The sequence below is a fragment of the Neovison vison genome, chromosome 9, assembly GCF_020171115.1.
Source record: "Neovison vison isolate M4711 chromosome 9, ASM_NN_V1, whole genome shotgun sequence".
NCBI lineage: Eukaryota > Metazoa > Chordata > Mammalia > Carnivora > Mustelidae > Neogale > Neogale vison.
In genome coordinates this window covers 10353725-10377794 of record NC_058099.1, presented here as the reverse complement: position 1 = coordinate 10377794, position 24070 = coordinate 10353725, and the positions used below count along the sequence as shown (strand labels likewise).

The following is a 24070-nucleotide window of genomic DNA, read 5'->3' as shown; positions in this document are numbered from 1 at the left end:
AAGAGCCCGCTGCACACCAATATATCATCCAGTTTGATTCCCTGCCCTTTTCTTTCAAAAATAAGCCATCATATGGGGCCCCTGGGTGGCTAAGTTGGTTCAGCGTCTGCCTGCTTTCGGCTCAGGTCGAGATCCCAGAGTCCCGGGATCAAGTTCAGCAGGGAGCCTCCTTCTCCCTCTGCCTCTGCCCCTGGCCCTTGCTCTCTCATGTTCTTTCTCTCAAATAAACCTTTAAAAAACTAAATAAAAACTGTCATAAGATGGTAAATTCTGTTCTACATATTTTACTACAACAGAAGAAGTTATGGGAGAAAAACCCATAAAGCACTGTTTGGCCAGCAGGCTATTACAGTTACAGGTAACTGTAAGCAAAGTTTTGACAAGAACGATAAATGTACTAAATGCCTGGTAGGAGCCACAGGCTTTGTCAAGTTCACTTAAATCACACAGCAGCCCCTTGACGTGTGTACTTTATCCACATGTCACAGATGGGGAAACCGAGGCTCAGAGAAATTGGGTAACGCGCCTTAAGTCAGTCAAGATGAACTTGGATCGGTCTAACCTCCCTCCCAAGCTGGAAGTCTCCCCACTGAGGCCAGGGGGTGCCTCTGGTCCCAGCTGGGGGCTACTCAGAGCACACCTCTGCATTCCCCCTCCCTCCCCTTAACCTACCTTGGCTCCTTCCCCCACCACCCACCTAGCCCAGGCTCTGCCCTCAGAGGCCAAAACCCTTTCATTTTAATTCCCCCCCACCTCACACACGTGGATTCTCTCCGGCCCACCTCGCTCTCACCTTTTGAATGGTCTGGATGAAGACCCAAAGAGCCAGGTTCAAGGCCGGGCTCTGCCACCCACCAGCTGTTTAACTTGGAGAGAGCCCTCAGTCTTTATCTGGAAAATGGGTATGACAGTCCCTCCTCAAAGTGGGGTTAAAGGTAAAAGAGAGAAGGTCTGGGCCAGCTCAGGGCCCTGAACGTTCCTTCCTTTCCACCGTCCAGCCGGAGATGCGGTTGGGAAATTCCAAGGATCTTTCCACTTCCACAAGTTTATTTGGGATCCAAGCCTCACAGAGCGAACCCCTCTAACCGACTGCCTTTTCCTGCGTGTTGTGGGGAGAAGCACAGCAGATCCCGTTCAGGAACCGAGGAACTCCCGGACACACCCCTTCTCCCCGCCGGGGCTCTCAGGCCGGCGGGAAGACTGGACAGTCCCGCGCGCATAGGAGGGCGGGGAGTCCCTGACTCCAAGGGGCTGGGGCCGAGGGGCGGGGTCTCCTAGTACCGCCCCCCGCGCCGCCCCGCGCCCGCGGGCTCCCCTGCCCGGTGGAGAGCTAGCACAGAGGTGCAGCCACCGGACTTCCTCCGTCCCCGAAACACTTCGCAGCGGCTGAGCCGGCGGAGGCGCCCGGCCAGACGGAGCAGGTGAGGAGCTCGGCTCTGAATAGGGGAGGGGTCAATGCGGGTGAAGGAGGGGGAGCCCTTGTCCTGGCTCATCAGCCTAGGAGGCATTCCCCACTGGGCCCTCACAGAGGAGGGAAGGACATGCAGTGTCGCAGTGTCCGCCGGACTTCGCATCTCCCTCTTGGGTGCCAAAAAGTGTACGGTGAGCGAGGAGGGTGGGGCAAGGAGTTTGGGGTCGGGGGCGCAAATACAGGCAAACGCGAACACGGGAATGAGGCGGTCCCCACTTATTGAGCCCATATTATGTGCACAGCACATGCTAGGGACCAAGTCTTGGACTCCTACCATTGCCCACCCACTGAAGGCGGGGGTGGAGGGTGGGCACAGGTGCTGTTTTAAAAGGGGGAAAGTGGGGCGCCTCGTTGGCTCCTTTGGTACAGCATGCAACTCCTGATCTCGGGGTGGTGGGTTTAAGATCCATCTTGGGTGTGGAGCCCACTTAATTTTAATTAATTAACTAATTAATTAATTATTTTTAAAAGGGGGAAGTGACAATAAATTGGTGCTTTTCAGAATCCAGGTGTGAACCCCTGTGTATTCCTGTGCAGGAATGGGTCTGATTTCCACACTTAGGCACTTTATCTGGAAAGGGGGAAAGGGTATGAATTGTCACTGGGATGGCTCCAGACGTCCAGCTGGCATGAAGCCGACTGGTGGGACACAGTGGACCATTCTTTGTTCTCCAGTATTTTCTGGAACCCACTGGTGCTCGGCCACTGCTGGAGTAGAGACCCAGGAGGCCTAAAGCCCCCCAGACTGCTAAGAGTGACCCCCAAGCCACCCACAATTAGGGTATCCTCAGCTCACAGCAGCGTGTGGCCATCAGTGCAGGTGGAGGTCGTGACGGCAGGCTGATCTGTAGAAGGTGCCCCTGAGGAGTGGAAGGCCAGTCCAGGCAAGAGGGACTGTGCACCCCAAAATCTGGAGAAGAGATGCTGCCTGGAGGAATGGGGGCAACTTGGGGGACAGGGGAAAGGTGACTGCAGGGGAGCTAGGAGGCAGGTGGATAGGGAGACTGGTGAGGCCAGCGAGCTCAGCAGAGGCCTCATGAAGCAGGGCCTTGAATGCCAAGCTGTGAGCCCAAAAGAACACAAGGAAGTCTAACAGGGATCCTGTGCTCGGTTTCCACCTCTCTCTGGCCAGTCAGCTGCTGCTGCCTTCCCTTCCCACACCCAGCCGTTCCCAGCTCACCAGGGCTACAGCGTTCCCAGCTGTGGTCCTAGAAAGGGCTCCTGGAGACCATCCTTTTGTGCAAGCAAATGTCAAGTAGATTACCATCCTGGGCTCTCGGCCCAGTAAATTCTGGAAGCCAAACCTGGGGGAAGATGACCCTGCAGGAGACAGAGCGGGTAGCAAGTCAGGACGCTGAATGTTCATTTGCTTTTTTCCTTCTTCAGTCCACAGTGGCCACATCTGTGACCCTTGCTGTGCCTCCCCTGTCCCTGCTGGATTCCAAATGGCCTTCTGGTGCTACTGCCTCGTCTACCTCCTGGTACCTGAACGTGGGGGATGGGGTGGGGCGGCCAAGGGGACTCAAAGCTGCTGACTTCCAAGTGGGCACCTCTGAGGTCACTGTGAAGGTAACACGAGATAAGCCTTTGGCAATAATAAGAGTAAAAGCATCCACTGCTGCTGCACCTTTTACATTCATTCAACAGCTTGTTAATTCCTCACGGGGGGAGGGGAGTGGAGGGGGGCTGGAGGACAAGCTCAAAGCAGTGAAACTCCCTGCCCAAGATCCCCTCTGGGTGGGACTGGAACCCAGGTCTGACTCAGAGCTTGGAGCTTCCAACACATCCTGCAGGAGCATGAAGTAAATAATCAGTAACTGACTGACCCAGCCCCAACATGTCTGCTTCTTTCTCAGATAAGGAGTCTCTCTGGGACCCTCTCCAACTCACCAGCTGAATCAAGGGGCTCCTGGGTCACAGGTTGGTATGAGGGTCCCAGAGGGGTTCCTCCATCCTCCAGCTCAGCCAGCCTGTGGTCCACCTGGTGCATTGGCGTCTAAGGCAAAGGAAAGGAGGAGATGCCGTTTAGTTCAGCCCCATCATCCCCGGACCCTGGACTGAAAGTTTCAACCGTGTCCATCTTATTCTTGGCTCTAAAGAGATGACAAAACAGGCTCAGCAAAGGGACTAGACCTGACAGGTCACAGAGCATTGACTTGCGAATGACTCCTAGCTCAGTGCACATGGCCGGCCCCACCGGAAGGGTCACATGGCCCACACATTGCTCTCCCACACTCTCTCCTCTGACCCTGCAGCTCCAGTGGGTCCCGGGGAGGTGGTGGAGACTGCAGATGCGGTATGCAAGTTTCCAGGGCAGCACCTGACCTGGTGGCAGGCTCAAGAGGCTTGTGAGCAGAGGTTTGGCCACCTGGCACTCGCGCCCCCTGCTGGGGCCCTGGCTCTACGGCTGCCGAACCCCATCTGGGTGGGCCAAAAAGAGGGCTCTCTTCGGAGAGCCCCGAAAAGGCGTGAGTGTGGGCCCAGGACCTGGGAGGAGGAGGCGAGGGTGCGGGGGTGCAGAGGCTTTGGAGACCTCCAAAGATGGAGCCCACAGTGATAGTCCTCTTGGGTTGAGCTCTGAAGAAGTCCCCGTTGCATCTCCATTTCCCTTGTCCTGGACTAAAATAGAGGGTCGACCGCATGGGTATGATCACAGGAGCCCCCATTTCTTCCTTCCCGAGAGAGGGAGATACCCCAAAGCCCACAAGGGGCCCTGCAGCTGCGCCAGTGGGTAGCCAGAGGCTGTGCGCCGCTGGGGACACTGAGGGGCCGGCCCGCGTGTCCCCGCAGGCGCGCTCACGTCGGCCGCGCTAGTGTTCGGGGAGCGGACCGCGGACAGGGCGGCACGGCTGCGGCGGCCCCTGCCCGCGCTGGGGGCGCTGACTGCGTGCGCGCACGTGCAGTGGGACGCCGCCTCGCCCGACCCCGCGGCGCTCTTCTCCCTCGCCGCGCCCGCGCTGCCCAACGCGCTGCAGCTGCGCGCCTTCGCCGAGCCCGGCGGCGCGGTGCACGCGGCGCTGGTGGTGCGCGGCCACCACGCGCCCTTCCTCGCCGCCTTTCGCGCCGACGGCCGCTGGCACCACGTGTGCGCCACGTGGGAGCAGCGCGGCGGGCGCTGGACGCTGTTCGCCGACGGGCGGCGGCGCGCCGGGGCGCGGGGACTGGGCGCGGGCCACCCGGTGCCGGCGGGCGGCATCCTCGTGCTGGGCCAGGATCAGGATTCCCTGGGCGGCGGCTTCTCGGCGCGCGATGCCTTCAGCGGCAACCTCACCGACTTCCACCTGTGGGCTCGGGCGCTGAGTTCCGCGGAGCTGCGGCGGGCGCGAGCCTGCGCGCCGCCAGTCGGCGGCCTGCTCTTCCGCTGGGACTTGGGTGCCCTGGACGTCACGCCCTCGCTGCTGCCGCCCCTGCCGGTGCGCCTTCTCTGTCCGGGTACGGCCCGCCCCGCCTTTGGGCTGCTAGGCCCCGCCCACCAGTTGCTGGGACCCGCCCCCTGGTTGCTGGGACCCGCCCCTGGCACCCGCAGGCTCCCTTCTGAGCTCGCGACCCAGCCTACCTCTCTCGAACCTGGCCACGCCCAGCTCTGGTCACGCCCTCCCCAAGCCGGTCAGGCAAATACCCAATCCGAATAGCTTGACTAGGCTCACCCCTTAGCTGCCTTGCCCCCCCTTGTGCTAGCTGCAGCACCCTTCACGCAGGTTCCCATATTGCCCCCTAAGTCAGACACTGTGCGTTTTGGCCCCCAAAGGTGTACAAGTGCCTTCAAAGCCCGAACAGGCCGGTGAGTCACAGGTGCTCCTGGGGAGCCACGATACGGTCCTGACCCCTGTCCCATCCCTGCCAGTGCCTTCAGAGGAGTGCCCTACATGGAACCCAGGATCCCGTACTGAAGGCTCTTCGCTCTGCCTTCAACCACGGCCCTTCCTCTGCTGCTACCGGACAGGTGATTCCTGGCAGTCCCCAGGGCTCTGCGGAAGGGGAGGCTGGGTATGGACAAGTGTAGGCCGAGGGGGAGTAAGCAGTTAACACGAACTGGGAATTCAGAATCTTCTCGAAGCTTCAGGGCCTCCTTGGAGTCCAAACTACAGGACGAGGTCGGGGCCAGAAAGACCTGGAGGTGAATCCCAGCTGTGTGTCCCTGGGCAAGTGATTCTGCTATTGTATGACTCAGTTTTCCCATCTAGAACACTGTAAGGCTCCAGACACGTAGCAGTGAACATGCTCTTCCTCCTAGAGCAGCAAATGGTGGATGGGGCACCTCTGGGCTGTGTCGCTCGGGACCCAGCCTGGCCTCCCCTCCTTTGCAGAGACTTACCAGCGGCTGCAGGAAGCCCCGTCATGGCCTGGCCAGGATGTTATCAGCCGAGTCAATGCCTTGGCCAACACCACTGTGGTGAGCCCCCCATCCAGGGAGCTGAAGAATTGGGGACACTCTGGGTCACCTTCCTGCATCTCAGCTTCCTCACCTACAAAGGGGACACCCACCTAACATGTCTTCAGCAATCAAGATTGATCATATTCCCTATTTTGGAGCCTTTGAGAGCTGGGGGCTTGTGATAGGTTTGACATGGGCCGCCAAGAAGACCCTAGTTGGGGCGCCTGGGTGGCTCAGTTGGTTAAGCCGTTGCCTTCAGCTCGGGTCATGATCTCAGGGTCCTGGGATCGAGTTCCGCATCGGGCTCTCTGCTCAGCAGGGAGCCTGCTTCCTCCTCTCTCTCTCTGCCTGCCTCTCTGCCTACTTGTGATCTCTCTCTGTCAAATAAATAAATAAAATCTTTAAAAAAAAAAAAAAGAAGACCTTAGTGGGGCTCAAGTGTGGCTTGCGCTAGGAGGTCCCTCTTAACAGCCAGCTCCTGCCACAAGGAGCTCCTCTGCCCACAGCTCCTCCCGGACCCTCTCTCTGAAGTCCATGGACACCTGTCGCCGGCTGAGGCCTGCAGCTTCCTGGGTATCCTGGAGAGAGTCCTGGCAAAGGAGGCAGCTCCCCTGGGGCCCGCGGCACTGCTGGCCATCATCCACTTCCTGAAGAGGGTGACAGCCCTCGGGGCTGGGGAGCCAGACCCCTTGACAGGACCCTGGGAGCAGCTTGGCCAGGGCATCGTGTCCGTGGCCAGCTTGGTCCTGGAGGAGCAGCTGGCCGGCACGTGGCTCTCAGTCAGTGAGGTGAGGCGGGCAGGGCTTGCGGTGGGGGCGGTGGGGGAGGCCTGGGCTCCCATTCCGTCCTTGCCTCCAGCTTCTTGTGTAGCCATGGGCCAGTCAGCACCCATTTCTGAGCTTTATCTCTCTGTCTATCAAAAGAAGCTCCTCTTTAAAAAAAAAAAAATGAGAGAGAGAGATATATATTTTTTTTTTAAAGAGAGAGCCAGAGAAAGAGAAAGCACAAGCAGGGGGAGCAGCAGAGGGAGAGGGAGAAGCAGACTCCCCACTGAGCAGAGATCCTGATGTGGGGCTCGATCCCAGGACCCTGGGATTGTGACCTGAGCTGAAGGCAGACGCTTAACCCACTGAGCCACCCAGGCACCCCAGAAGTTCCTCTTTTATCTGTTATGAAAGTTGGACTCCCACACACAACCACGCTTGAAGAATAGTTTCTACAGTCGAAAATAAGAGCCACTAATCCATAAGGACCTCGCCCATATCCAAGAGTCTGGCGACCCCCCTGAGAGGGAGGACGTCTCTGCTGAGTGTTCAGCCATCTTGTCTCCCAAAGCAGCCCAGACGCTCAGGAGAACAGGACAGCTGCTATCCAGATGGCAGGGGCGTCGGAAACATCCTCGGGCAGACGTGGCTGTAGGCTTGGGAGCAGTCGGCCTAGAGAAGGGAGAGACGAGGGGTCAGAGACATCACCGGAAAGTCTCTGGGGCAGGAAGAGCACATGTGGTGCCTCTTGGCCTGAGAGGACGGAACCCGGCCCGAGGCTTGGGGAACGGGCTGGAGATGACACAACAGGCGGCCCTGGTTCCAGGGAATGGCTCCCCTGGGGAAGTGAGCTTCGGAGGGCGCCCAGATGGCAAGCGAGCGGCCAGCAGGCACGGAGCCCTGGGAGGCCTTTGCCTGGGCCAGCGCCGATGACCGCTCAGGAGAGGCTCGGAGAGGACAGAGGAGGCCCATGGGGCCGGGCCTCAGACACCAGCCCGAGGACCCAGGACTCAATCCTGGAGGCCCTGAGCAGCCACCAAGGGTCTGGAGCAGGCCGGCCACTTCACAGATCCCTGGGAACACGTTCACGACCGGTCAGGGCGGGTGGCAGCAGGATGCAGAGCTGAGGTGGGAGCTCAGGGAGAGAGCTGAGGTGCAGCTCCTTCCAGGTGGTCGGCGGCCCCATGGTCTTGGTGGCAAGTGTCCAGCGCCTGGCACCCGTGCTGAGCACCGTGCTGACCTCCGAGCGGCCGGGACTGCGCATCCAGCGCCATGGAGCCGGTGAGCCTGCGAGCCTCCCGTCCCACCCAGCTGGGCCCTCGGAGCTCAGACATCTCTTCTCAGCCTCCATCACTTCTATTCAGTCTCCTGCGTTTGCCCTCCCTCCAGATGCCCTCTCTCCCTTGACCTCCTAGCAGACTCCTATCTATCCTTCAGAACCTTGCTGGAGCTCAGCTCCTCCAGGAAGCCTCGTGTGGTGTTAGCTCTCCTGCAGTCATTTCCTCCTTCTGCCGACACCCCATACGCAAACACATCTTTTTGCATTTGTGGTCATCGCCACAGACCTCCTTCCTCCTGAGGCCCCCTGAGTACCAGGACCGTCTCTGAGTCATTTCTGCCTCTCAGGCCAGACCCCAGTACACACTCAGTGTTTGTGGATTCACGGTTGGAATTTTGGCAAAAGCCTCTGTCCTTTGGGAACCCATTGGTTTCTGGGGTGCATTGATATTCGGATCCTGGTCCCCAGGGACGCCTCTCAGTGATTCCCCTCTTCTGGGCTTGAAGGAGAGGGGAAGCCGACCCTGCCGCGGGGGCTGGTTCAGCAGAAAGACCTCCCTCCGGAGGTCCAGCCACCCAGCCCCGTTTGATCCCAGGTCTGGAGGTGCGGAGCCTACACCTGGGGGAAGCCAGCAGAGAGGGCTGTGTGTTCACGATGCCCCGTGGACATCCGGAGGGGCCCGGCCACATCCGTATCCCCGCGGGAGAAGTGGAGCAGCTCCTCAGGAAAGGTGGGTACGGAGGGTGGGGTGGAGAGTGGGTTCCTCTTGGGGTCTGGGTCAGCTCCTGTTGCTAACTCTGCTACTTTGGATAAGTCACCTCACCGTTCAGAGCCTGTTTCCTTGCCTGGAAGGAACTTGCCTTGCGGGTGATTATGAGGTTAAAAGCACTTGTCACATCATAGATGTTCGCTGAGTCTCCTCCACTGAACCACACGTTGCCTCTTGGAAGCGGGTGGTGGAGGAGGCTCTCAGCTTGCTGCCGCCCCGGGGCGGGAGGATCAGGACATGCAGCAAAGGGCCTTAGAGCTGCCGGGTTAAGCGCATGAGCCGTGGCTGGTTGGAATTCCGGTTCCACTACTTATTAGCTGTGTGACCTTTGGGAAGGCAATTAATCTCTATGAGCCTTGGTTTCCCTGTCTGTAAGGTGAGCAGAGCATCTCCCTCGGGGCCAACCCGTGGCACTTGCTCACACAAGTGACACAGGGTGGGGTCTTGGGCCCCCTCCCACTCAGCCAGGCCTCTCCAGAGTCACCGTGATCCATAGCTGGTTCAGCTCCAGTATCTTCCAGCACACCCTAGGGGAGCCCGGCCTAGAGCCCCAGACCCCTGACAGCTCAGAAGAGGCAAGCAAGGCGCAGAGGTGAGTGGGGCCCAGCCAGTCAGCTGCTGAGGGTCTGGATCCCCTCCCCAGGGAGGGCCAGGCCTCCATCCCATGCCAGAGCCCTGATTCTGAGAGGCAAATCTGCCTTTAGCACCCAGAACCAAACCCTCCCCATCCCCAACACTCACAACGCTGGGCGTGCCCCTGGAACCTGGCTCGACCGCTGTCTGGGGTCCAGGCTTCAATGTCGAGACTCAGGGAGAAGACAGGACTTAATGAATTTCCTAGCAAGTCCCCAAGGCAAAACTGGAACTCATATGCCCTAATTCCAAGCACAGGACATTTCCTGATGTTTCTTTGGACACAGAGGGTGTCATCTGTGCATATCTAAGCCATCCACAACCTCTCCTGCACAGCCAGCTGGTGCCCTTGAAAAGTTCCCTTTCTCCCTCCCCACAGGTTTCTAAGCACCCGGCTGGGCTCGGCCATCATCTCCTCTGAGGTATGGGATGAGACCGGGGAGGTCAGCACAGCCGTGACGTTTCACCTGAAGCACCAGGCCCAGGTACTGGGCATGGGGGGTACTTCTGGGAACTGCCACCCCACTACACTTACCCTGGTTTGGTGTCCCCCTTCCCCAACATGCATTCATTTGAACCAAGGTCTAAAAATGTACAAGAAAAATACTCATTCCCAAGGCACCCCATTGCCTTCCAGGGACCTGAAAGGGAATTGGTTTATTATACACTCACTTTGTGCTGGGGGACTTAAATAAGCAACATCCATGTAATCCTCCAACTGCCCATTCGACATAGCAAAGAGTGAGCTTGGCAGAGGGGCTGTGATGGGCCCCAGCCTGTAAGCGGCAGAACTGGGATTTCTAATCCGGGACACGAACACACACATACACACCCCCCACAGTTTATCGTCTTCGGTATGTCATCCCAAGACTGTAAAAATCAATCTCCATACACTGCAGTGTCCATTTTAACTATACAACATGGTGGGTTTTGACCGGCATATACACTCAGGGACCACTGCCCCAAGCAAGGTAAAGACCATTTACACCTTCCCAACAGGCTTCTTTGTGTCCCCCTGCCAGGCAGGTTTCCCTCCCTTTCACCCCAGGGAATCACCTGATCTGCTTCTTGTGACTGTAGATTCTGTCTTTTCCAGCGTTTCCCATAAATGGAACCATAGTATATGCTGTGTACCATCCCCCTGCACCCTCCTGGTCTCCGCTCTCCATACACATCCACACCCCTGCCCCAGGCCCCCCATATACCTCACGCACCTGTTCTGTCCCTGTTTCCTGCCCTCAGGCCTTCCCACTGAGACTAGCGCAGCCTGTCTGTGCTTTCTGGAACTTCAGTATCAGGTGAGTTTCAACTTCCCAGTTCTTTAATTAAGGCAATTTGGTGTTAGTTTTTTGGGGGTTTTTTTGTTTTGTTTTGTTTTTAAAGATTTTATTTATTTGACAGAGAGAGATCACAAGTAGACGGAGAGAGAGGCAGGCAGAGAGAGAGAGAGAGAGAGAGAGGGAAGCAGGCTCCCTGCTGAGCAGAGAGCCCAATGCGGGACTCGATCCCAGGACCCTGGGATCATGACCTGAGCCGAAGGCAGCGGCTTAACCCACTGAGCCACCCAGGCGCCCCTTTTTGGGTTTTTTGTTTTGTTTTGTTTTTGTTTTTTTTAAGCCATCCATTCTGCTTGAGGATGAGGTGTGTTTTGGGTCACCAGTCACTACCTGTCTTGCCTCGGGCCCCTCCCCAACTCCAGAACAAGCTGGAGCAAGAGAAGCTGTGACCCAGGAGATAGTGAGCTCCCCATCATGGGAGATACACGAGCTCACACTGTGGGGTGCCTAGGGAGAGACCCATCCGTCAAATAGGTGTTAGACTTGATGATATGTCCCAGGCCAGGGCGCTTCGATGTTTGAAGGAGCGAAAGACGGTTCAGAGATGAGCCCAGCTCTCAGCCCTGGATCCTTGGCTGAACGTCAGTCACTGTCACTTAGTAATTAATGCCATTAATCAGTTGTAATCACTGGTCTTGGCCCCATGGTCCCTTATCATCCCTAATAGTGTTAAGTCCATTTTACAGATGGGAAACTGAGGCCCCAGGAAGGGCAGAGGCTTGCCCAAAGTCGCAAAGTTGGTTAGAGGCAGAGTGGCGATGGGCCCCAAGCTTTGGAGAGAGGCTGTCCCCTGCTTGCTACCTACCCCCACCCCCACGTCCCTCCCATTTCAAGAGCCCTTCTGTTCCCTGCCCTCCCCCAGCCCGGACACAGGGGGCTCATGGGCCACCGCTGGCTGCTCTGTGGCCGCCCTGTACGAGGCCTCCACCGCCTGCTTCTGCAACCACAGCACCAACTTTGCGGTCCTGCTGCAGGTGTATGACGTTCAGGTGAGTCCCAGGGAGGTAGGGTTGGGACGGGGGTGTGGGGGAAGGCGATGTTGGAACCAAGTCTTAAAGGGTGACCAAGAACTGAACAGAAAGGCATCCCCAGCAGAGGGCCAGTCTGAGCAAAGGCAAGGAGACTAGAAATGGCAGGCCGACTCCGACACATTTGAGAACTTCGACGTCTCTGGAGCTGCCTGTGCCGCGCCCAGGAGTGGAAAAGATGGAGGGACGAGTGGCAGAAGTCAGAGCCCAGAATGCTCAGGCACTCAGATGGCGATCCTATGGGTCCTATCTGCAGGGGACTGTCGTGAATGTGTTCAGCAGGTGTTGGCTTTGCCCCAAGGGCGCCCTCTGGTGCCAGGAGTGAGCTGGAGAGGCAGAGAGCCTCAAGGGGTCTGCGGGCAGGGGGCAGGCCCTGCATGGGGTGGACAGCGGGCCAATGGAGGACACGGGACTGAAGGAGGAGGAGGTGGTCTGGGACAAAGGCCTGGGCAGCCAGAGGGGTGAGGGCGTCATCTCAGAGGTGGGTGGGGCAGGCCACGGGGCTGAGGGTTTCAGGGTGGGAGAGGTCTCAGCTGGCGACGAAGGGCCCGCAGGTGAAGCCGTGGCTGAGATGAGGTTAGAAGTAACTGAGACCAAAGCAAGGGACGCCCCTGGAAAGACCCAGCAATTACACCCAATCCCAAGAGCAGAGCCGGACCGGTGTGTTCATTAAAGCTGACAAGGGACTCGGAGGGGTCACTTGCTAAGAGACTGAGTGACACAGGGTTCAGGAATGCCAGGGTTCCTCGGTGTTTTGGGGAGCACACTAGAGAAACCTGCTACAGACACATTTGTCCTGTAAAAGCAGAGAGTGGCCATGTTTTTGTGTGAGCTCCATGCCCCCTGCCCCCAGTGGGGGGTTGTGACATGCCATCCTCTCCCTGTGGCTGCCTCAGTCACCTCCCAGCCAGGGCTCTCAGGACCTTTGACATCAGCGAAAGCAGGACCAGTCAGGGCCAGGTTAGGGAGAGCCAGCAGGAGAGGACAGGCGAATGCTCTTGTATTAAGTGCCTCCTGTATGTAAACCTGGCCTTGCCGGCTGCTGCCGTTGCCATCCCTGCGTCACCGCAGACAAGGAGGTCTGGGGAGCCTTGCTGGGCCGGGACAGGGCGAGACTCGGTGTGCTCAGGTCGGGGCCGTGATGGGGTTACTGTCCTCCGGGGTCTTCGGCTGGCCCGCAGAGGAGTGCCGAGGAGGAGTCACTGCTGAGGACACTCTCCTTTGTGGGCTGCGGCGTGTCCTTCTGTGCCCTGGCCACCACGTTCTTGCTCTTCCTGGCAGCCGGGTGAGACGAGCCCCCGTTGTGTCCATCCTTGTCCAAGAAGCCCCTGGTCCGGGGTCTCCCTTAGGGCTGTGGGCCCCCATGAAGCCGCCATCTCTGTCTTCATTAGCTCACCCACAGGGACCCAAGCAGGCAGGGGCGGATAGTGGGTGGGGGCTGCTAGTGGTGACCTTGTTGACGGACCCCTGCCTGTCCAGGGTCCCCAAGTCAGAGCGAGCCACGGTCCACAAGAACCTTACCTTCTCCCTGGCCTCGGCCGAGGGCTTCCTCATGGCCAGCGAGTGGGCAAAGGCCAATAAGGTGGGCACCCAGCAGCTGTGCTTGTGAGCTCAGGGGGGACCAGCCGTTTTTGGGTTGCCCCCCACGTCACTAGGCTCCATTTCCTGGGGGGAGCATGGCCCAGAGATGAACAAAATCCCGAATGCTGGAGGTGGGCCGGGGGGGCGGTTGTCCAGAGACCTTCCCCACGGATACATCCTTGCATTGGTGGTGCCAGACACGGGCGTGGGGCCCAGAGCTGGGATACGCCCACAGCTGGCCTTGGTGGGGCTCTGCCACCCCCCCCACCCACAGGTGGCATGTGTGGCCGTCACAGCCGTAATGCACCTCCTCTTTTTGGTGGCATTCTCCTGGATGTTGGTGGAGGGCCTCTTGCTCTGGAGCAAGGTGGTGGTCGTGAGCATGCGCCCGGGCCCCCGGATGGCGCTCTACTACACCACAGGCTGGGGTGAGACCCCCCCCCTCCCCGCTCCTGCTCTGTTCTCAAGTCTGCTTCATGTGTCCTCTCGCTGTCCGACACCCTCCGGTCACCGTCTCCACCTGGGATCCAGAGCCCCAACCAGAGCTCCCCGTGCCCACAGTGCACCTGCTGCCGCGGACAGCCCTGGGTGGCCGGTCCGGGGCGGGGCGGGGCGGGGCGGGGCGGGGTGGGGAGGTCCTGGGGGCGGGGCCAGATCCTGGGGGCCGGGTCAGGTCCTGGGGGCGGGTCCGGGTCTGGGAGAGTACAGGCTGCGAGGCATGGTCCGAGGGACACTCGTTCTTCTCCTAGGTGTGCCTGCGGCCATTGTGGCCGTCACCCTGGCCCTGTCTCCCCATGACTATGTGGCGGCCGGGCACTGCTGGCTCAACGTGCACACAGACATCATCTGGGCCTTTGTGGGGCCTGTGCTCTTCGTGCTGACTGTGAGCGGGGTGACCTGGTGGCCTAGAGGGGTAGGCAGTTCGCGCTGGGGAAGGGGGAGGCCCTCTCACCCGCTGACGCCCGGTCTCCAGGCCAACACGTGCATCCTGGTCCGCGTAGTGATGGTCACTGTGGCCAGCGCCCGCCGCCGTGCCCGCATGCTGAGCCCTCGGCCCTGCCTGCAGGAGCAGGTCAGGATCCAGACATGGTGAGGCCCAGAAGTGGGGGAGCACGCGGGAGGCTCACTGGATGGAGGCCTGTGCGAGTCTGTGGTGGCAGGATGTGGTCCTAAGGCCATGTGTGCTCGCGGGGCCAAGGCGGGACCTGAGCAGGTGTCGCATGCTCATGTGTGTGGACAAGGGTGAGCCCGTGACCTCGCAAGTCACCTGGGGGGGCAGTAATCAGTCCTAAGTGCTGAGGGGTGGGAGGTGTTTGTAGATACAAGCCGCTGTCCTGGGGGCTCACTGTCTACCCACAGAACCTTTGACATCAGCACAGATGGCCTGATAGGGACAAGGTAGGGGAGACCCCTTGATCAGGCGGTCCCCAGAAGTTTAGGTTCAGAGTGAGGATTTAGGTCCCTACCCTTGCAAGAACTCTCCTCACTCTCCAGGGCCATGTCCTGCTGAAAGGAAGATGCCCCTGGCCTTCCTCTCCCCACCCCCGTCCTCTGCCAAGGGCAGGGCAGCCCAAGCCAATGGGTCCCTGAAAAGCCAGAGCGCCCCAGGGGTCCCTGAGAAGGGAAGATTTTGGACTCCATGCCACCTGGATCCCCTCCCCAGTCCTTGGCCCTCCCTCTGGGCAGCTGCCGCACCCTTCCTCTGAGCCAGGTTTGGGACTGGGACTCCCCAGTGCCAACCACTTCTGGGTCTGAGAAGGGACAGCCAAGTCGCGCTGAAGATCCCAGCTGCACCTAAGTCCTGAGCAGTCTGCACGTCCCCGGTCTGCACGTCCGACCCCCCCCTCCAGGCACCTCCCACGTGCCGCCCTACCCAGCAGCCTGCAGGGATTCCCAGGCCAGCCTGGCCTCCCTCAGCCCGGCCTGCTCTCCTGCAGGGCCATGGTGAAGCCGGTGCTGGTCCTGCTGCCCGTCCTGGGCCTGACCTGGCTGGTCGGCGTGCTGGTGCACCTCAGCCCGGCTTGGGCCTACGCCGCCGTGGGCCTCAATTCCTTCCAGGTACTTCTAGGCCCTGGACCTCCTGGGACCAGGGCTCTGACGCAGAGTGGAGCTCAGAGGGAGGGACTGGCTTGTCAGCAGATGGGAAAAGGAGTGTCCTGTCGGTCATGGGAGGCACCAACAGCGACTTGGGGACATTGTCAAGAGGCAGGAAGTTGAGGGCGAGAGTGGGAACCAACCCTCGAATCAAAGACGCAGCACGTCAGGGAGGATTTTGTGCCCATTTTACAGTTGAGGGAGCTGAGGTCCAGACCCTCAGGGGTGTGGCAGCGGTTCCAGGCCCCAGGCTGGTGCTAGAGCCACTTCAGGCCTCAGCAGGAAGCCAATGATGGGGCGCAGGGCCCCTGGGATCTCTGCCCTCAGGCTCGGGGTGGGGGGCGGCCGCTGTGGGGCACTGGGGAGGACAGCAGTGAGGAGAGGCTGTGTCGGGAGGACAACACTCAGCCTCCCATGGGCCTGTGTCCAGAGTCTCTGAGAGGAATCAGACTCGGTCCTTGTCCTCAGGGGGGTGGCGGTCCTGTGGGGGGACCTAGACATAGACACAGACAGGCACACCCCAGGGGCCTGAGTGCTGGGAGGGAGGTGGGTCCAGGCGGGGCCTCTCCACCCCTGCCCTTCCCCTCAGCCTCCCTTGCACCCCCGGCCCCTCTTCCTGCTGTCCGCCCTTATGCCGCCCAGGTCCTGTCAGGGCTGAGAAAAGGAGTGGCTCAGGGATAGACAAAGCTCAGGAAATAAGGTACAAATTCTGTCCAGACCCCATGTGTCCCAGAGGTCCTCCTGGGGACCTTTCTGCCCCTCCTGGGATGAAGGGGCCTGAGGGTATTAACAGCCACTTAGATGCCCAGGTGCTCTGAGGCCCGGGACAGAGCCTCCGTCCTGTATTTACATCTGTGAACAGACCTTACACATGACGAGACAGACCCCATGAAGTCACGGCCCAGGCCTCATGGGAGGAAGGAGCAGGGGGCGGGGGAAGGGCGGCCAGCGGGGCGGAGCTGGCATCAGGAAGGGTCCGATCCAGTCGTTCATCTATCCTCCTGATATGTGTCGAACGTCTAGGAGGTGTCGGCTGTGGACACTGTTCCAGGCAGTAGGGACAGAGCAGGAACGGAGGCTACAAAATGCCGTGTTCTTGCGGAGCCGGCCACGGCCAAGGCCAGGCATTAAGTGTTGGGTGGAGGCAGGCAGCAAGGAAGGGTGCCGTGGGTAGTGACTACCAGGTCCTGGTCCACGTCGCCTTCTCAGCCTGGGCCGTGGGGACTCTCGGCCAGGCGTGGGAGTGGAGAGAGGAAAGAAGGGGCCACTGCTGGGGGAGCATGGAGGCGCCATGCCCAGAGAAGGGCCCAGACAATGAAGAAAAACGGGGCTTCCAGATATTCCCAAAGAAGCACAGCTCCCAGACACCTGTGCGGGCCTGAGCAGTGGGGGACAGAGGGCAGCGCTACACCCCTTCCTGGATACAGACAAGCCCTTCCTCAAGCTCCATGCCTCCAGAGCATCCTGGCTTCAAACGTGGGCCCTGCTGGGTTAGCCTGTGACCCTGCCTGGGGTGCCCCCACCCCCTTCCGGGGGTGGCCAGGTAGCAGCAGCCCATTGCCAAGGCCACCACCGCAGTGGCCACCTCCCCGCCTCCCTCCCTCTGTCCCCCTCCCTCCTTTCCTCTCCCCTTGTCCCGCGTCTTCGTCTCTGTCTCTGAATTTTCTCTGAGGTTCCTTCTCCATCCCCTTCTCCTCCGGCATGGTCCTCCCGCTGTGTCCCTTTCTGTTGACCCTTGACGCCCCCAGCTTTTGTCCTTGAGCTTGACCCCCCTCCTCCTGCCAGTCAGCCACAGACCTTCCTTGCCAAGGTCTCCTGCTGAAAGAGGGAAAAGGCTGCCTTCCGGGGTCAGCGGACGCATGACCTGGGCCCACCCTGCCATTCCCGACATCGTCTCCAGGAAGGTTCCCCAGTCAGGCTGCGTCCTCTGGGTCCCTCCCCACGCCTGGCCTTTCCTCTCCTCTTGCCATCCCTCCCTGTCTTCCTCACCCCACCCACCTCCGGGTGTCCCTCTCACACTGTAGCCGGGCCATCAGCTGGGCAGGACCTGCCCTCAGGACTGCCCTCCTTCCCTACAGCAGGCCCAGGGCAGAGGGACTGGGCTCAGCGGGGCCTCATTCCCTCGGTAGGGCTGATGTGTCTTCTTGTGGCTCCTGGGCCAGGTTTCCGGGCACCCTCCAGGAGCACCATGGGCGGGAGAACCTTTGTGGGCTCTGTGCTGGAGAGAGCTTGCTAGTGCCCAGGATCCAAGCACCGGGCCACACGCCCACGGCAGGGCATGGCAGAGGCTGAGAGGCTGAGGGGACATGGGGGCAGGCTGGGGACAGAGGAGCCACTCGTGGGGACACAGAAAGGGTGCTTCCTGGAGGGAGCGATTCTCGGCTGAGCCTCAGTGAGACAGAAGAATGTTTTAGGTCAGGGAAATATGGGGGGAGCCAGCAGAGACATGAAGAGGGGGACACGTGAGCTGGTAAGAAATGGGACAGGAGGACACATGGGGGCCAGACCGTGCAGGGTCTCCAGAGCTATTGTAAGGAGCTCGGATGTCATCCCAGGGGTGCTCTCGGAGAATGCTAGGCAGGGAGGTGCTGGCGGGGTTGGGTGGAGTTTGGAAAGCTGCCTTTCTTTGAAAGGCTGCAGAGGGAAGACAGGCTAGCTGGGGGTGGGGAGGGGCGGGAATCTGGGGGGCACCAGGGTCTGTCTTAGGGTGGAGGGTGGTACGAACCCAGTTAGGGGCTAAGAACCAGGGGGAGCAGCCAGGCTCTGAGGCTGAAGCTAGAAGCCTCAAAGAGGGCCCCTGGACCCCAACTGTGTCCTCCAGTCTGAGCCTCAGGGCAGGGGCTGTGGCCTGTCCTGGTTGAATCTGAAGAAGGCCTAGGCTCCGAATTCCACCTGCTGGGTCACACTTTGGCCTAGGACTCATTGTTCTGTCCCCTGTCCCAGGCCCTAGGGTCCTGCTCCATCCAGCAGGAAGGATTAGCCCACCCCCACCCTCTCAGCATGGAGCTGTTATGAGGGTGGTCCCCCTGTGTGTGACGGTACTTCGTGAGTGGCCAGGCCCTCTTGGGCCTCGTGTGTGTGAGCAGGAAGAGCCAGCTACAGCCCAGACACTGCGCTAAGTCCTTCACACACAGCAGGAGCTGAGTCCTGGCTTCTGCTTTCCAGAAGAAGAGACAGAGGGTCAGAGAGACACGCAGCTAGAGGAATGAATCAGCATGCATTCACATATCTACTATCCCAGGATTGGAATTAGCCTTGATTTCAGGAACTCCTGCAGCCATGATGAGGCTGTGAGGAAGGGGCAGGCGGGAGCTGGGGGACAAAGAGGGACAAGAGGGCAGAGAGGCTATCTGTGGCCAGAGGCTGAAGGTATGGGGTCAGGTAGGGGAGGGCCCCTTCTGGTTCTCTCTGCCATAGAATGTCACAGATGTCCCCTCCCAAGTGCAGGAGGGGGACAGAGTAGGATTTGTGTTCGTCCGCCTGTGTCTCTCAGTGTCTCTGGGTATCTCTCAGTGTGTCTCTGTTGTGGCCCCGGGGCCAAGCGGTGGAGGGGGCTGGCTCCAAGGCAGTGACACCCATCCACATGCTGGGTCTGTCCCCAGGGGCCGTACATCTTCCTGGTCTATGCCGCCTACAACGGGGAGGTGAGTTGGGGATATGGGTGGTGGTGGGGGGGGATGGGCAGGGCTAACTTGCAGGGCACCTGTGCCTGGGGGTCAGGGAGAGGGGCCTAGGCCTGACCCTGATGCCCAACCCCCAGGTCCGGAGCGCCCTACAGAGGATGACGGAGAAAAAGGCAACAGAGGCATTCACGGTGGGTGCTGGCAGGTGGGGATCCTGGGGAGGGAGGTCCCACTCCCTGCCAATGCCACACCCCTTCCTTTCAGGCCTGCTCCAGCCCCATGGGCCCAGCATCCCACCCGAGGTCCCTGGGTCCCTGGGAGGTGGCTCAGGACAGCCCTGCAGCCTTGGCTCCAGCCCGAAGACACTTGGCTCTTAGAGGTAAGGCCACACCGGCCTCCAGTCTGTACTACCCAGAGCCTTGGTTTCCCTGGTGCGCAGGTAAAGCTGGGAGGCGATGGCAATCCTATTAGCCCATCTGAAAGGCAAAGAGACTGAGGCCCAGGGAATTCAAGCACGGGGCCTGGGGGATGGCTTAGAAGTGGCTTATTTTTTTTCCATCACCACCAGGGAACAGGGGCCCCAGCTGCCCTGCCCAGAGGCAGGGCTTGACCAGGGTCACGTTCCTTGGGTCTCTGTCCAAAGGGTGTTTGGGGGTTCCAAAGCCAGGTGGGTAGATGAGGTTTGGGGCCCTGAGATAGAGCATGGGCTGAATGACTTCAAGGCTAGGCCGGGAGTTTCAGTCCCATCTCCTAGTTTACCTGCTGTGCGCCCTTGGGTATGTTACCTTCCCTCTCTGGGTCTTAGTTTCTTCATTAATCTGTGGAGTAAACCTTTGAGTGGATCCTTAGGGTCTTTGATAACGAGGTCCTGTCCAGGGCAGGAGAGCAGAGAGTGAGCTTCCTGTCTCAGTCTCTGAAAAGGGTTTTTCTCCTGTAGGGACCCACAGCCCCAGAATCCCCACAACCTTCTCCTCCATTGCAGAACCTGAGAGGCCGGTGAGGCTGGGACAAGGGTGGCAGGGTGCGAGCAAGTATGTCCCACAGGGTAGAGGAAACCACAGGGACTAGGGGAGGGGGGGCTTCCTCCGGAGATCAGAGGAGCCCCATTCCTCAGTTACCAGGTGGCAGGGCCCTGGGAGCCGCTGGGCAGAACCTGAATGCCAAGGCCACTGGGGGTGGGGGAGTCATTACAAGGTTTCCCAGGGCCCCCAGGGCAAGGGGGAGCAGGAGTGGGGGCCCCCTCCTCTGACGATCTCATCTGTCCTCAGGCTGTGGAGCTGACAGCATTCAAGGTGTCAGGTACAACTTCCCCCCACCAAGAGGCTCCCCTTTTCCCCCTCCCCTGCAGCCCCACTGCACCAGGATGGAAGCGATTGGAGAAGCGAGCGCACCCGGCCTCCCACGGCTTAGGGGGCTCTTCCTCTTGCTCTGCTCCTTGCTGGTGCCCCAAGTCCCCCATTAGCACACTGGGGTCCTGTCAGGAAAGGGCAGTGCTCTTTGGGAGAGGCGCACTCAGGGGATAGGTTTGGGACCCCTTCCCAGAGCGGGTGCTGCAGGAGGGGCAGTGAGCGGGAGCCTGCCTTCCTCTGTGCACCGGCTCTGTCTGCCCACCCCCCAGGCCCAGCGCTCTCGGAGCCCCTACCCTGATGCCTCCTGGGCGGAAAGGACTTTCCAAACCTGGTGAGAAGCGAGCACTTCCCTCTCAGGCTCTGTTCCCCAACCACAGGGCTGATGGGGAGTCTGCAGGCAGTGGGGCGAGGCTGGGCCCCCAAGGGGAACCCAGGGCCCTCTGGCCACTGTCAGCCTCTCTCAGCCTGAGTCCCCCAGTCTTAGAGCACAGCTGGCTGTAGGAGGGCCTGCCAGGCACCGCCGCGCCTCAGGCCGAGGGGTCCTTCCCAGCATGGGCAAGAGGCCTGTTTGTCCGGCTCTAACTGGGGCTGGGCTCAGGGCTAAAGCCCCGCGTTGGCTGACTCCTTTAAACCTGGGGACCTGGGGGAACTATCCTCCCATTGTGCAGATGGGGAAAGTGAGGCACCGGGGCAGTCACACCGGTGTAAGCGGAGGCACATTCGAAACCCTAGTCAGTGGGACCCCAGGCTCCCGCGGGCTTCCTCCCCTGCCAGGTGTCCCCAGTTTCCTGGAGCCTCGGCTCCCCCTTCCGCAACGTGGGCAGGAGGCGCCCCCTGCAGGCCGGCGCGCGGTGGGCATTCCGCGGGGCCGACAGCGCCCCAGCTCCCGCGAGCCCCCGCGCCCCGCCCCCCACCCCGCCCCTCCCCCCACCCCCGCAGGCGAGGCGCCGGTGGGAACAAGAGCGGTAGCGGCGCCTCTGTGCTCAAGTGACAGCGCCTTTGTCTCTGCTGAATGGGTGCGTTGCTAAGGCCGCTCGTAGCAACGAGCCGCTTCCACCTCGGCCCGCGACGGCCCCACCCTCCGGACCCCCAACCTGCGTCGCCCTCCCTCCGGACGCCCTAGCCCCCCCTCCCCCTCCGCACCCCGCGACCTTCTCAGGTGGCCCGAGACGAGGAGCGGGGGAGCGAAGGCTGCCAGCCCCGGTCTCTCACGAGGCAGCCACCGCCCTTCCTGAAAACCTCTGGGCATCAGGTGTTCTTTGAGAGAATCTGAGGGTCCGAGAGAGGGAATGGGGGACACTGCCCAGGGTCCCCCGGGGCCAGAATCCCCCCGAGGGCTTCCCCCCAGCCTCAGTTTCCAGACCCCTCCAGGGACCCCCACCATGATCCTCTGCCAGCTCAGCACCCCCCCCCCCCCGCCTTCCTCCCAGGTTTCTAGAGAGAGTGTGTGCAGACTTGACCCCCAGGCTCGTCGGGGAGACCTCTGAAAGGGCCCACTGGGGGCCCCTGCGGGACAGACAGCGGCCTCAGCCTCCCCCTGCTTCCAGTAGGACCCCTGCCTGCGTTCTGTGCAAACGCAGCTGCACCCCACAGCTCAGGCCCCCCCAACTTTGACCAAGATCGTCCTCCGCACACCCTTCCCACCTGCCTTGAAGTTCTGACAGCCCCATGGAAGGTGTCGTAATAAACGGTACTCCTGTGACCCGTTCCTCCCTGGGGGTCACCCTGGCCTGGGGAGGGGGACAGGATGCTGACGGGAGGGTGGGACAAGGGAAGGGGCCTCTTTGTCTTCGGGACTTAAGACAGCCCCGGTGTCATCAACAGGGTAGGCGCCGCCAACACTTACACTTACCAGCACCGACTGTGTGCCCGGCTGGTACTGAGCCCCCGCCTACCTTAGAGCTGTGGGTCCCCCCTCAGCCCCGTGACCACCGTCACCCCTTGGTGTACAGAGGAAGAAACGGAGGCTCAGAGAGGGTCTCCCCAGGCGGTAGCATGGGGGCCAGGGGGGGCAGTCACGTGAGGGGGAGTCCCCCAGGCAAGATTGCTCAGAGAAGGCACCGGGGTAGGGGGGAAGGCTCCAGGTGTGATGGGCCATGCTGCGGGGAGACCGCAGCTCACACTCTGGCTACAGGTCCAGGTCCTGCCACCACTAATTCCGTGGCCAGCGGCAAGATTCTGATTCTTCTGTGAGTCCGGGTCGCTTCTTAGGTAGAGCTGGTTTCTGGGCCAAGGTGAGCAGCGTTAGGGCCTGGCACCAGGTGGTCCCTGAGGTGGAAACCAGGCGAAGGAGGGGCCCAGGGACTGCGTACCCTGTCCTGCTGACCTCAGGCTGGCCCAGATGCTGCCGGAGGATGTGGAGGATGTGGCACAGCCAGGGGCATCAGAGCAGCCTCCCTGATGGAGGTGCACGTGCGTGGAGGCGGGGCAGGGCTGCACGAGAAGCCCCGGGACCCAGCCAGACCCAAGTAGCTCCCCACAGCCTTTTGTGTCGTTTCTACTCTGGGCACCACCTGGACTGTCTACAGGGACAAAATCTACCCTGGTGGGGGGGGGGGTGCCCATCATGCAGAGACAGGGGTCTGGGTATTTCATTCCGCGGATGGAGGCTGTCGAGACTTCTGAAGCTTAGCTTAGGTCCCCAGACACATGCCCATGCTGCCCCCAACTCTTGTCTCAGCTGGCAAACCCCTGAACATCCCTCAAAACCCAGTTTGGATGACACCTCCCCCGAGAAGACTTCCTGGCGCCCCAGAGGAAGAATTCCTCCCCTTCGCTGGCTCTTAGTGGTGGGTCACACAGGATCACAAAATGACAGAAAGCGGCCTCGCGTGGGACTAGAGGCTCCCCAGAGGCGGGAACCAGAGCATCTGCTTCCCTTCTGAAGATGCCAGGTGGGAAAGGGACACACTTTCTTTGCATGAAAGCCACTGCCAAGCTGTGTGCCTAGGGATACTTCTCCCTAGAGGGGGTGTCTTTTTTCTAATCCGCACAGAGACCTGAAGTATACCGTGAGTGGCCCCGGGGTAAACTTGTCAGGTCGGGATGATGAAGGTGGCCGTGATGGCTCTGCCCCTTCTTGGTGTGTGATCTTGGACAGCCCACTTCATCCGCCCCCCACCCCCGGACCTCGGTTTCCTCATCTGTAATCCGGAGCTGCCACCTACCGAAGTGGCTTTGAAGAGCAGATGGGACAACAAAATGAGACAAAGCGCGTGAAGTCCTGAAGGCCATCTCAGAAGAGGCAGCTCTTCTCAGAAATCAGCCGTGCTCACTGCTGCCTCCTAGCGGTGGGCGAGGCAAGAGAGCCAGGAAGAAATCCCAGGCCCGGGCCACCAGCGGGACTGAGAGGAATTGTCCGGTGCTCTGAAGTCAGAGGGACCCAGGTTTGAATCAGTCCCTGTAGATTCCTGACTGAGGGGCACCTTCCTAGTCCCTCTCCTGGATCACAGCCCTTGCCTGACTGGGCTACCGCAGGGACAGAGAGATGAGGGGACGGCACACAGTAGGTGCTCATGAAATGACCGTTCCCTTCTTCCCAAGTTGTCAGTTGAGATGCATGGCCGGACTAGAACTCTGGCCGAGGCTCAGGAAGACCCAAGCCTCTCCCAGGCCTCCTGGGTATGGCAAGATCCCAGGAATGACATGGGGCCCACAGGCTCCCCAACGGTGCCTGGTGTTTTGAACCAAAGCTTATCTGACCGTCATGCCCATGCCAGTCAGAGCACTGCCCTGCCCCAGACCACCGAAACCCACCTTGGAGGCTC

The 24070-nt window shown here is 60.3% G+C and overlaps 1 protein-coding gene across 1 annotated transcript; it reads left to right on the top strand.

Moving 5' to 3' along the window:
• Window positions 1-2916: 2916 nt before the first annotated feature.
• On the top strand, window positions 2917-21576 carry ADGRD2 (adhesion G protein-coupled receptor D2). Its single transcript, XM_044264379.1, has 26 exons — window positions 2917-2952; window positions 3328-3391; window positions 3727-3939; window positions 4262-4903; window positions 5316-5414; window positions 5779-5864; window positions 6353-6634; window positions 7780-7891; window positions 8485-8619; window positions 9127-9250; window positions 9671-9776; window positions 10534-10589; window positions 11491-11617; window positions 12838-12941; window positions 13136-13238; window positions 13512-13665; window positions 13987-14120; window positions 14211-14326; window positions 15175-15295; window positions 18934-18975; window positions 19092-19145; window positions 19219-19333; window positions 19892-19950; window positions 20223-20253; window positions 21243-21319; window positions 21463-21576. The coding sequence occupies exons 1-26, from the start codon at window positions 2917-2919 to the stop codon at window positions 21574-21576; spliced, it is 3306 nt and encodes a 1101-aa protein (XP_044120314.1).
• The last annotated feature ends 2494 nt before the right edge of the window (window positions 21577-24070 follow it).